Here is a 12,644-nt window from a genome sequence, read left to right on the forward strand (position 1 = left end):
TACGGGACGGGCCCTTCAAGGCTCATTCGCCGATTCACCAATTTTGCTCATTTATTTTATAATATATTTTTCTATACTTATCTACTTAACATTTTCTATCCTACTTATTCTACATACTTTATAAGGAATGACCACTGGTCAGTGGGAATACCACATCAGGCAAAAACACAGGTTTACTTATATAGGTATTATAATAGATTTTAATTTTAAATTTTTATTTTAAATTTTAAATTTTGAGGTATTCGCGGTTGAAAGTAACAGTTTTTCTGACAAAAAAAATCGACTTTTTAGAGGGTTTTTTGAGAATACATAACTCAAAAAATATACAGTGAATAAAAAAACTGTAGCTTTAAAAATTATATCTTTTAGAAACAGAAACAAAATCCTTTTTTTTTATAATTTTTCTACAGCCAATACAAACTGAGATACGGCATGTCAAAGGTTAGCTTTTTTCGTCAAATGCATAATTTGAAATATTCCAAGCCAAATATAATAACGGAAAAACTCCATTTTTCGAGGAAAACTTACAGAATATTTTTTTAAGTATAAAAATTAGACCTTTCAAAAAAAGTTCTTAGCATAAAAATTGAGCGACTTATGATCAAAATAAGGTCGGTACCTACTTTTTTCTACGAAAAAATCAGTGGAAACTACCCTCCTAATTCAAATTGATCTTCGACCTTCTGTAATTCTTTTTATATATATGTATTATCAATACACCCAAGAAGTTTGATTTATTTAAAATTTAGAAAAATTGGAGTTAAAAGAGATAAAATTGGAGATTGGAAAGATAATTTTTTTTTTAAAATTTCGTCAAATATCTCTTAAAAATATCTCTTATCTTTTATTCAAAATATCTCCGAAAATATTAGAGATACAAAAAACAATTATAAAGTATGTATTAAATTGTATCTTTTTTAATAACTAAAATTAACCTTTGCAAAGATTTTCTTTACAGTGAACATTTAGCGAGGTATAGCTGCTTAAAACCTCTATTTACAAGCAAACAACTACTTATTATTCGAGCCCTTTAAACTCACCCTACTTAAAAACTAAGCGATTTTACGGAATTTATCAAAACCAAATTTTACCCATATTAAGGTTTACAATGTTTTATATAATTTTTGACAATAATAATCAACGCCCTTGGGCATGATATAGACTATGAAGTACAGGGTAAGATGATTCTCATCCCAAATTTTTATGCAAATCGATCCAAGCCGAAATCATTCTTTTAGGATAAATAATTTTTTTATATATAACTCCAACAAGGTTGGTTTTAAGAGTTAAAATATTATAATATTTTATCCTAAAGCATAAAACGATGATGATTTAACTAATAAAAACTAAATGTTGACCATATTGAAGTTTAAAATGTTATTTTATAATTTTTTACAATAATTAGGGGTAGTTATCACCCTCAAAAAACCAAAAGCGTACAACGGCTCAATATAGAAAATGTACTAGAGGGTAAAATGAGCCTAACCCCAAATTTTTTGTACAAATCGATGCTGGACGAAAAAACTGCGAGGTTTTTCCATTTTTTCAGCTTCATTTCCTGGCTTATATGTTCAAATCATGATAAGTAGTTGAAACGGTCAAAACAAAGAGACGCACAGTCATCAAAAAAACACGTGAGATTATACTCGTATAATCAACATTTACTGAATCGATTCAGGAATATCAGTCGACTCAACCTAGTAAAAGTTGAATTAAATTTTTCAAATCAACTTTTACTGCTCGTTTTAGTTGGAGTTGACTCGAACTAGGAATAGTCAACTCTAACTGAGAATCAACTTGAACTGTAACATATATAAAAACAAATAGTGTCTGTTACACTTATCTGAACATATAACATGTAGGTATTCCTGGAAATGAGATGCATGACAGACAAAAGAAGCTGCTGACTCCGTATTACAACACTTCTTGTACATGCATTAAGTCCTTTCAGAACTGTGATTACCATCACAGCTATCTTAATTTTATTCACTGCCACTCTAAATAACATGCTTCTATCAATACTATACCAATATCGCAAGTTCTTCAACCATGAAGTCCTTCTTCGTCCTGGACTGCGTTTGCCTGCTATTTTCCCTTGCATAATATTTTGTAGCAATCTTTTTTGGAACCTCTCATTACATGTCCGAAATACCAGCTTTCTCCTTCTTGATGCTTTTTATAATCTCAGTAGTCTTGCTGAGACGTTCTAGTATTGTGGAGTTTCGAATCTTCTCCACCCAAGAAACTTTTAAAATTCTTCTATAGCACCACATTTCGAAAGACTCAGGCGACTTAGTTCACTTTTATTCACAGTCCAAGACTCGACACCATACAGTAAGACCGAGAACACGTATCAGCGAAGTAGCAGATCCTCAATACCAATTTTAGGTCTTTGTTGCATTGTACCTTAGACCTCCTTTTAAAGAACCTATAGATATAGGCAGCGGAATAAGACAGGGAGACTCATTGAGTCCTATGCTTTTCAATTTAATCATGGATAAAATCATTAAAAACGTCAACAAAGGAAGAGGTTATAGAATGGGAAACAAAGAAGTAAAAATACTCTGCTACGCAGACGACGCAATATTGATGGCCTAAGATGAAGATAGTCTGCAAAGATTAGTCCACAGATTTAACATAAGAGTAAAAGAATTCAATATGACAATTTCATCTTAGAAAACCAAAACAATAGTAATCAGTAAAGAACCAATCAGATGCAAAATAGAAATTGATGGTATCAGTATTGAACAAGTAATGGAAGTAAAATATCTTGGAATTACATTGTCAAGTTACGGAGACCTAGACAAAGAAGTGAGAAATCAAGTAGAAAAAGCAAATAGATTGGCAGGATGCCTTAATAACACTATATGGCGAAACCGACATATTAACACTGAGATGAACTCAAGAATTTATAAATCCAGTGCAAGACCAACAATGACATATGCATCAGAAACAAGACCCGATACAGCCACAACACAAAGACTATTGGAAACGGCAGAGATGAGAGTACTGAGAAGAATTACAAAAAATACACTGAGAGATAGAAAGAGGAGCGAAGATATTAGAAGACAATGTAACGTACAGTGTATAAACGAATGGACACTAAATAGAAAAAAAGAATGGAACAACCACATAACCAGAATGGGGGAGACACGTGTGGTCAAAATAGCACGAGATAAATCACCAATCGGCAGAAGAAGTATCGGCCGACCGCGCAAAAGATGGAGTGACCACCTTCCAAAGAGGTATCAATCCGCCAATGAAAAAGCAGAATTGCTTATAAAGAGGAAGAAGAAGAAGAAGACAATTACAACACGAACATCTGCAAAAAAAGTGATCTGAAAGCTATTTTTAAGAAGCACGTACTTAATAAATAGCTGAAAGCTTGGGACAAGCCTCCCTGGGATCCAACCCTTCATCAATCATCAGAGATACCCACTATAGGTACTAAGTGTATCTGTTCTAAGTGTACTATTATTAGAAAACTCTACATCCCGTATACATGACATACCCACTTCCATTTAATGGCAACCAAGGAACAATTCATTTGCCAGCAGTGTTTCAGCCCGTTTACAATCATTTTTGCCGATTGCCCAAACTACAATTCACAATGTTCCCCATCCAAAAAGACACACACAAATCCAAATAGAAAAAATTTCGTATGTATCTAAAACCCAAGTGAAAAATAAGTTAGAGAAGTAATAGCTAGCAAATAATAAGATAGAGATAACGTGGACAAAACTAATTAATATTGAGTTGCAAAGTGCTTCTAAGTTGTTGAAAATAACAAAAGGAACCTTAAACAATATATTATCAGATAATGTAAATAAACGTCTATACTAAAATAGAAAACATAAACCGCTGTCAACAGTAGATACTTTTAACAGTAGAAGGTTTTGTTGTAATTGGTATAAGCAACTGTAAAGTATTTAATTAAAAATGAAATTAAAAATCCAAATGGATTACAATAGTGCAAGTATTTGCGTTAATAACCGCAAAAGCTGTGGTTGGTTTTAAATTGCAGACTACATACTTAAACTATTAAATTAAACGACAAAAGTCTATGAAAATGGATACACTTATCCAGAAACATGATGTGTCTGCGATGCGCTAGCGCAAGTACTTTAAAGTTCACTGAAGATGGACTCATAAGTCCTAAAACGTTCGTTCTAAATAACTATTTTAACCCATTTGGATTTTTAATTTAATTTTTAATTTAATACTTATACCAATTACAATAGGAAGTTTTTTACTTAGATGTTAAAGTTCTTTTAATTAATGGTATACAGCGAACTACCGGGAACTATTTCGATTTAGTTTCGTACAGTTGTGTCCACGAGTCTTTACCCGTGCGTCATCATTTAAAGCATACGAAATAAGTCGGAAATTTACTAAACGCAACAGCAAGTGACAGAAAGTGGGAATTACTCCGACCACGGATTATAGTATAAAATTTGACGTTATCAAATAAATAGAATGTCAAATTTAAGTTTTGCTTTAAAATTTTGGCGCATAATTACAGCTACATTTGAAGTAGCTTAATAAATTCTTATCATTGATTAATAAATAACTAAACAATTTATAAAAAAATTCAAAAACATAATATTTTCTTTTGTTATTTTATTCACTTTGGCGGAACATTAAACACAATCATTCCTTAACTGTGTCAATGAGGTTACCTTTGTACGTTGTCAAAATTAATCGTAAAATAACATAAACTTACCATAAAATTTCAAACTCCAATATAAAATTAGTTCTGAAAACAACTGTTTGTATACTATAAAAAACTTCAAAATGCAACGATTCGACAAAATAACAGCAAAAAGTTCAACAAACTGACAGCCACAAAAGCAAACAAACCAAAACGTCAGAAGTTGTACTTAAAATATGTGAAAACATCCCCAATCGTCTTTTTTTGTACCTCCTATCTCTTTTTAATGTACTGAGTCTAGATCGTTCATAAAAATAACATGTGCTTTTACTTAATAACAGGCGGTAGCTGGTTTGTCACTAGTTTCATGCGTGGAAGAGAATGATGCTAATAGATAAAAAGTATGTGTTTTATCTTGCCAGGTATTAATGACGCACGCGCACGGGTAAAGACACGTGGTACAAGTGTAGATACTTACTGTGATAGACTCAGTTAAATTAATTTGGAGGAATCCAAACTTAATATCAGTCAGATATTGATTGACTCTAGTTCTAAACTGAGAAGGAACAATCGTGTGTTCTCCAATGTTTTGAACATTATCAGCGATATCGGTGATATAAACAAACACTGGTTTCATAGTCGTTTCTCTGTAACCCCAGAGAGAAATTCGGATGTTAGCGTTGTCGTTTGTGGTCAAATTCTGCTTCTCCCAAGTGATTTTTAATTCGCTCGGAGATTTTTCGTGTAATTTCATGTCCTTAAAGAAGATTTTTTGAGTCGCACTAGCAGGTGATTCTAAAAAAAAGATTATTAAAATATAAGTTACATTGATATGCTTATATTTGGAGAGCTTATTAGCTACTAATACATTATAGTTCTTAGGCCCCCATATAAAATTATTATTTATGACCACACCGTTGAAACTTTTTGTACTTGTTATTTGGGTGGAGTCGGACAAATTTGGAGCTTAGCGCATCATGGCAGTGGGGCGTTTGTCTGTCAAGCGGTCACGAAGTTGTCAATTTTATGCAAGAAAAAAATTCATAACCACATTGGTCATTTTATTTTAATCAATGGTTTTTATCATATAAACAGCGAAAACAATTTTGTCGGACAAAAATATTGGGGCATATGACGCGTCGGACACGCTAAATATGTCTTTATGAAAATAATAAATTTATTACCACATGGATAATTTTAACGGTATCCTAGATTGCGCCCTGCGATCTAAAAATGGGTGACGGTTGCGACAGAGATAAATGAGCCTATTTGGTCGGTAGTCTCTTTTTAATTTAAGGGGAATATCGACGACGTGAATATCCCACTTTATCGAGTAATATGTGTTGACAGTTGGAGCGGGTGGTGACGGGAAATGGTCTTTGGTCTTCGGACGTGGATAATCGTTAATTATTTATATGGGAAATAAGCCACAATTAAAATGAAAAAAATAATTTTATTAACGTTTCGACGCCCAAAGCGTTTAAAATTTAGTAATATTTTGTATTTTGACAACGGCACCCGATTTGGGCGTCGAAACGTTAATAAAATTATTTTTTTCATTTTAATTGTGGCTTATTTCCCATATAAATAATTAATCATAAAAATGCCACAAGGAAATAGCTTCAGAACAACATTAAGAAACCGGTGTGGATAATCGTGGTTCGAATCCCATACCAACTTTACTTTTTTTATTTTTATTTAATCAATATTGCGTTTATTAGATATTTTTACATCTGAAAAATGGACCTAAGTAAATCTAGCAGATAATAAATGTATGTATAGTAAGTTAATATTGGAATACATAATTTGTGAACTGCATAGTAAAATAAAAGTCATTCGTTATTAATATTAATTCATCCTTATTCGAATGATGTGAATGTTTGTTTTGCTTCTACTTTTTTAAAAAATTGTAACAATAGTTTCATAAATAAAAATAATGTCTAATTACTTATAATTGAATCGGTAATTTCAAAAACAGCAAAGTCCACAATTTTCAGAAACTAACTTTTTGAGAGGAATAGACTCCTTTAAGATAAACGTTGTGTGCAAAAACGACACCAGTCTAGTAAAAACATTAGGAACAAAACTACAATATAACTCTGAATTTTGATGTCATCCATTTCATCCATCTTTCGACTATATAGTTAGTTTTCTTTGCTCTTCTGTAAAATTAGGAATATGTGACTCGTGTTGTTTTTGAAATGACCGATTCAATTAATAAATCGATGGTACATTATGTTGATATTAATTATTGGTAATTTTTTACGAATATTTTTAACAATTACTTTATACTATTCTACAATTAACTTATTAAAAAAATAACATTTTCTTTTATATTTTTAAAAATCTATAGGTACCTACACAGTTTTTCTTATTTGTTATATATTTCTTTGCATAGATTTACTTTAGAGATGTAATAATATCTAATAAACGCAATATTGATTAAATAAAAAATAAAAAAAGTAAAGATTGGTATGGGATTCGAACCAGGATTATCCACGTCCGAAGACAAACGACCAGTTCTCGTCGCCATCCGCTCGTACTGTCAAATCATCTAAAATACTCGACGACAGAGTAGGATAGTGACGTCGTCGATACTCCCCTTGAATTAGAAAGAGACTACCGACCAAATAGGCTCATTGATCTCTGTCGCAACCGTCACTAGCGTTACCAAGTGTCCCGATTTGCGCGAGACGTCCCGATTTGCAGGGGTCTGGGGACGCGTACCGATTTGTACCTGATCGGGACACTAAATGTCCCGATTTTGACCCACGAAAACCAATTTCAGGAGGACTTGCAGTGAATTTTAGAACTATGTTATAAAAACAAGGCACTCCTAAAAGCGGCAAAATCGAATGAAAAATATAATTTTAATAAAAAATAAATAATTTACTTAATCTACGATTTTTTTTTGTAATTTCGTCTGATTATTATTATGTAGGATTAAATACAGATTATAGAAACACCTTGTAGTCCAGTAAATGAACTGGAAATACGGCGATACGGTGTAATTTTCAGGATCAAATCCGAATTACATAAAAAATTGGACGGCTTGTGCCATTGGTTGCTTTTACTCGGAAGGTGACAGTCATCACTATTTGGGGCTGAAAAACCGCGCGTTTAAAATAAGTCCGGAGACCGATAAATTGACTAATTCTAAGCAATTTTAGTTCTATAGAATTTTAACTTAGTTAATACTTTTCGAACCCAGCACATGCAAAGTTGTAGCTCATGGAAAATACGTTCTTATTCGTCAAATTCCAAATCAAATATTTCAACGTGAAATAACCAAGAAATGAAGCACTTTTCTCGAAAAACCAATTAAAACTTTTTTAATAAAGCTATATTTTTATGTCTTAAAAAAGTTTCTAGCATCAAAACTAAGAGGGTTATGCTCAAAAATTAAGTTGACTCCTATTTTTTTGGTAAAAAAATCGTGAAAATCTTCCCCTACTCAGCAAAAATCTTCCCCTACTCAGCACCCCAAATAAAATTAATCGTTAAAGCTTTACAAACAATTTACTTTACTTATGTATTTTTTACATGATTGAAAGGGCCAGAACGAGTCACTAATCACGAGTGTATGCAAAATATGGACAGCCATATTTGAACCAATTTTTGTCAACAGAAAAGCAAAATGAATCTATCATATTTATAAAAGCAAAACCTACCTACTTTTTACTCCTTGAGATTTTTAGTATCCCTAATACTTTTTAAGTTATTTTGAAAAAAGGGCATTTTCCAATATTTTAGGAAATTTTTTTTTACTATAAAACCAATTTTTTTCAAAACTAAGCACTCCCAACCGGTAAACCTTACAGATCGTATAAACAATACACATATAAAGTAAATGGTAAAGCGGTAACGATTAATTTTATTTACGGTGCTAAATAGGGGGAGATTTTCACGATTTTATTTTTACCCAAAAAAGGAGCCAACTTTATTTTGAGCGCAACTCGTTTAGTTTTAATACTAAAGACTTTTATATAAAACAAAATTAAAGATTTTTTTAAACACTTTAAAAAGTCTTAAAAAAATTTTGCTCGAAAATTGCTTAATTTTTTGGTTATTTCAAGTTGAAAAATTCTATTTGAAATTTGACGAATAAGAACTTATTTTTGATGAGCTACAACTTTGCTTTTACTGGTTTTATAGACTTTCTGAACGTACACTTTTTTTTTGCTTTTTTAAAAGCTACATTTTTGCTAAGAAAATTTTTGTCGATAAAATTACTCGAAAAGTATTGACTTAGTTTAAAAATTATATAGAACCAAAGTTTTTTAGAGTTAGTCAGTTGATCCATTTTGGGACTTACTTTAAACGCGCGTTTTTTATCCCCGAGAAGGGGTAACTGTAACTGTCACCACCCAAGTAAAAGCAACCAACGGTACAAGTTCAACTTTGAAGTAGACAGTAAGCAGAACCTGAAACCAGATTTTCATGCAATTCGGAGTTGACTCTGAAAATTATACTCCAAAACGATCATTTACTGGGCTATTGTTGTTTATTTGTCCCGATCTACAACCCTAAATCCCGATTTGTTTTTGCTTATGTACCGATTAAAAACAAATCGGACCTGGCAACACTAACCGTCACCCATTTTAAGATCGTAAGGCGCAATCTAGAGTATTATATATCTATGACGGTATCTATCATAAAACCTTTTTACAATAATGTGGTAACCTTGTCGGACAATTTTCACGGGGCAAATGCGCAGTCGGATGCGCCAAAGATGTCAATTTCCTGGAATTTTTTTATTTATTACCACAGATGTCATTTTTATTTTGTACTGTTCTTTTACATGTGTAATGCATATTGGATCACTTGTCGGACAAAAATAATGGGGCGTTTTGGTACAATTAAAAAAAAAGTTAATTTTTATACATACAGGGTATTTGGTAAAGAATGGGCCATAGCTTAACCTCAGGTTCCTGAGGTTAAAATAGGCCGATTTAAGCTAACTTCCCTTAGTACAAAGTTTATAATAACCGAGATACAGGGTGTCAAAGTTAAACTTTTTTTTTATTTATTAATTAATATTTCCTGATAGGTATGAGGTAACAACATGAAATTTGGTATGTGGGGGTTTTTTGGGTCGAGAAAACTAAATTCCCTACCAAAAATTATGCATTGCCAGAGGGCGCCACATACGCCTTTCAGCACTCATTTATTACGTTCAATTTTTTTTATCCCTCACTCTGTATAATTTTGACATTAAAATTTTTATTTTCCTATTAGTTTTACTTAAAAAAGGTTTACTTCTTTCATCTCCCTAAACTCAACCGTTTTCGAGATAAACGCATTTTAAATCTGCGATACACCATCATTTTTAGCATAATATCATTGCAGTTACACCCGAAAAATAACTTAAAATTTATGAAAATAATAAATTTATTACCACACGGATAATTTTAATGGTATCTACCATAAAACCTTTTTACAATAATGTGGTAACCTTGTCGGACAATTTTCACGGGGCATATGCGCAGTCAGACGCGCCGAAGATGTCAATTTCCTGAAATTTTTTTATTTATTACCACAGATGTTATTTTTATTTTTACTGTTTTTTTACATGTGTAATGCATATTGGATCACTTGTCGGACAAAAGTAATGGGGCGTTTTGGTACAATTAAAAAAAAGTAATTTTTATACATTTTTGACTTCATATTATATTACGTATTCTTCGGCTCATATTACCCGTATGCGCGCCAATGGTTACAATTTTGGGTAGAGCTCTACGTCATGCCCTTTTAAATGTTGTACTTAGAGTGTGTACCAATTGTCAGCTAAATCGATTTAAAAATAACCGAGAAAAACTGTTTTAAATTTTTTTTTGATAATACCTCCTAGTCGATAGCCTAAAAGAATTAAGTTTTCTGTTCGTTTGCCCCAACATTTTTGTCAGTCAATTAGATTTTTTGTTTAAGAATATAATTACTTGTAACTTACTGCCTTTGCCGGAAAAATGGTTTTAAAGATAAGGGATGCACGAACCCAGTATAATTTAAAAGTATAGTTTATTAATAAAAATTAAATTTTTTGTCCGACTTTGGATTTGCCCCAATATTTTTGTCGCACACTTAGATTTTTTGATTTGGAATATAACTACTTACAACCTGATACTTGTGTCGAAAATTTTTTTTAATTCGAGAAAAAAAACTAAAGAACGATGTTTATCGTTGTTCAAGGAGTATATACGCAAATATCAGATCACAATTTTTCTAAAATTTTCCCCCTTGTCGGAAAAGTTTTTGGGAAAATTTTGGGTACACCTCTACGTCATACCCTTTTAAATGTTTTACTTAGTGTGTGTACCAATTTTCAGCTAAATCGATTCAAAAATAACCGAGAAAAACTGTTTTAAAAATTTTTTTGATAATACCTTCTCGTCGATAGCCTAAAAGAATTAAGTTTTCTGTTCGTTTGCCCCAAGATTTTTGTAAGACAATTACATTTTTTGTCTAAGAATATAATTACTTGTAACTTACTGCCTTTGTCGGAAAAATGGTTTTAAAGATAAGGATGCACGAACCCAGTATAATTTAAAAGTATAGTTTATTAATAAAAATTAAATTTTTTGTCCGACTTTGGATTTGACCCAATATTTTTGTCGGACACTTAGATTTTTTGATTTAGAATATAACTGCTTATAACCTGATACTTGTGTCGGAAATTTTTTTTTAATTGTAGAAAAAAAACTACAGAACGATGTTTGTCGTTGTTCAAGGAGTATGTACAAAAATTATCAGATCACAATTTTTCTAAAATTTTCCCTCTTGTCGGAAAATTTTTTAAGAAAATTTTGAGTACAGCTCTATGTCATACTCTTTTAAATCTTTTACTTAATGTGTGTACCAATTTTCAGCTAAATCGATTTAAAAATAACCGAGAAAAACTGTTTTAAAATTTTTTTTGATAATACCTCCTCGTCGATAGCCTAAAAGAATTAAGTTTTCTGTTCGTTTGCCCCAACATTTTTGTCAGTCAATTAGATTTTTTGCTTAAGAATATAATTACTTGTAACTTACTACTTTTGTCGGAAAAATGGTTGTAAAGATAAAGGATACACGAACCAAGCATAGTTTAAAAGTATAGTTTATCAATAAAAATTAAATTTTTTGTCCGACTTTGGATTTGCCCCAATATTTTTGTCGGACACTTAGATTTTTTGATTTGGAATATAACTACTTATAACCTGATACTTGTGTCGGAATTTTTTTTTTAATTCGAGAAAAAAAATTACAGAACGATGTTTGTCGTTGTTCAAGGAGTATGTACGCAAATATTAGATCAAAATTTTTCTAAAATTTTCCCTCTTGTCGGAAAATTTTTTGGGAAAATTTTGGGTACAGCTCTACGTCATATCCTTTTAAATGTTTTACTTAGTGTGTGTACCAATTTTGAGCTAAATCGATTCAAAAATAACCGAGAAAACTGTTTTAAAATTTTTTTTGATAATACCTTCTCGTCGATAGCCTAAAAAAATTAAGTTTTCTGTTCGTTTGCCCCAAGATTTTTGTCATACAATTACATTTTTTGTTTAAGAATATAATTACTTGTAACTTACTGCCTTTGTCGGAAAAATGGTTTTAAAGATAAGGATGCACGAACCCAGTATAATTTAAAAGTATAGTTTATTAATAAAAATTAAATTTTTTTTCCGACTTTGGATTTGACCCAATATTTTTGTCGGACACTTAGATTTTTTGATTTAGAATATAACTGCTTATAACCTGATACTTGTGTCGGAAATTTTTTTTAATTGGAGAAAAAAAACTGCAGAACGATGTTTGTCGTTGTTCAAGGAGTATGTAAGCAAATATCAGATCACAATTTTTCTAAAATTTTCCCTCTTGTCGGAAAATTTTTTGGAAAAATTTTGGGTACAGCTCTACGTCATACCCTTTTAAATGTTTTACTTAGTGTGTGTACCAATTTTCAACTAAATCGATTTAAAAATAACCGAGAAAAACTGTTTTAAAATTTTTTTTG

At 31.4% G+C, this 12,644-nt stretch overlaps 1 protein-coding gene across 5 annotated transcripts in view; it reads right to left on the reverse strand.

Moving 5' to 3' along the window:
- Positions 1-12,644, reverse strand: part of LOC114330927 (protein mesh) — a 160,338-nt gene that overhangs the window by 68,553 nt on the left and 79,141 nt on the right. For all 5 annotated transcript variants that reach the window (XM_028280398.2, XM_028280405.2, XM_028280375.2 and 2 more), the window contains one exon: positions 5,130-5,446. In XM_028280398.2, coding sequence (XP_028136199.2) covers positions 5,130-5,446 — 317 coding nt within the window. The remainder of the gene's footprint in view (positions 1-5,129; positions 5,447-12,644) is intronic.

The sequence above is a fragment of the Diabrotica virgifera genome, chromosome 5 (genome assembly GCF_917563875.1).
Source record: "Diabrotica virgifera virgifera chromosome 5, PGI_DIABVI_V3a".
Classification (NCBI taxonomy): Eukaryota; Metazoa; Arthropoda; class Insecta; order Coleoptera; family Chrysomelidae; genus Diabrotica; species Diabrotica virgifera.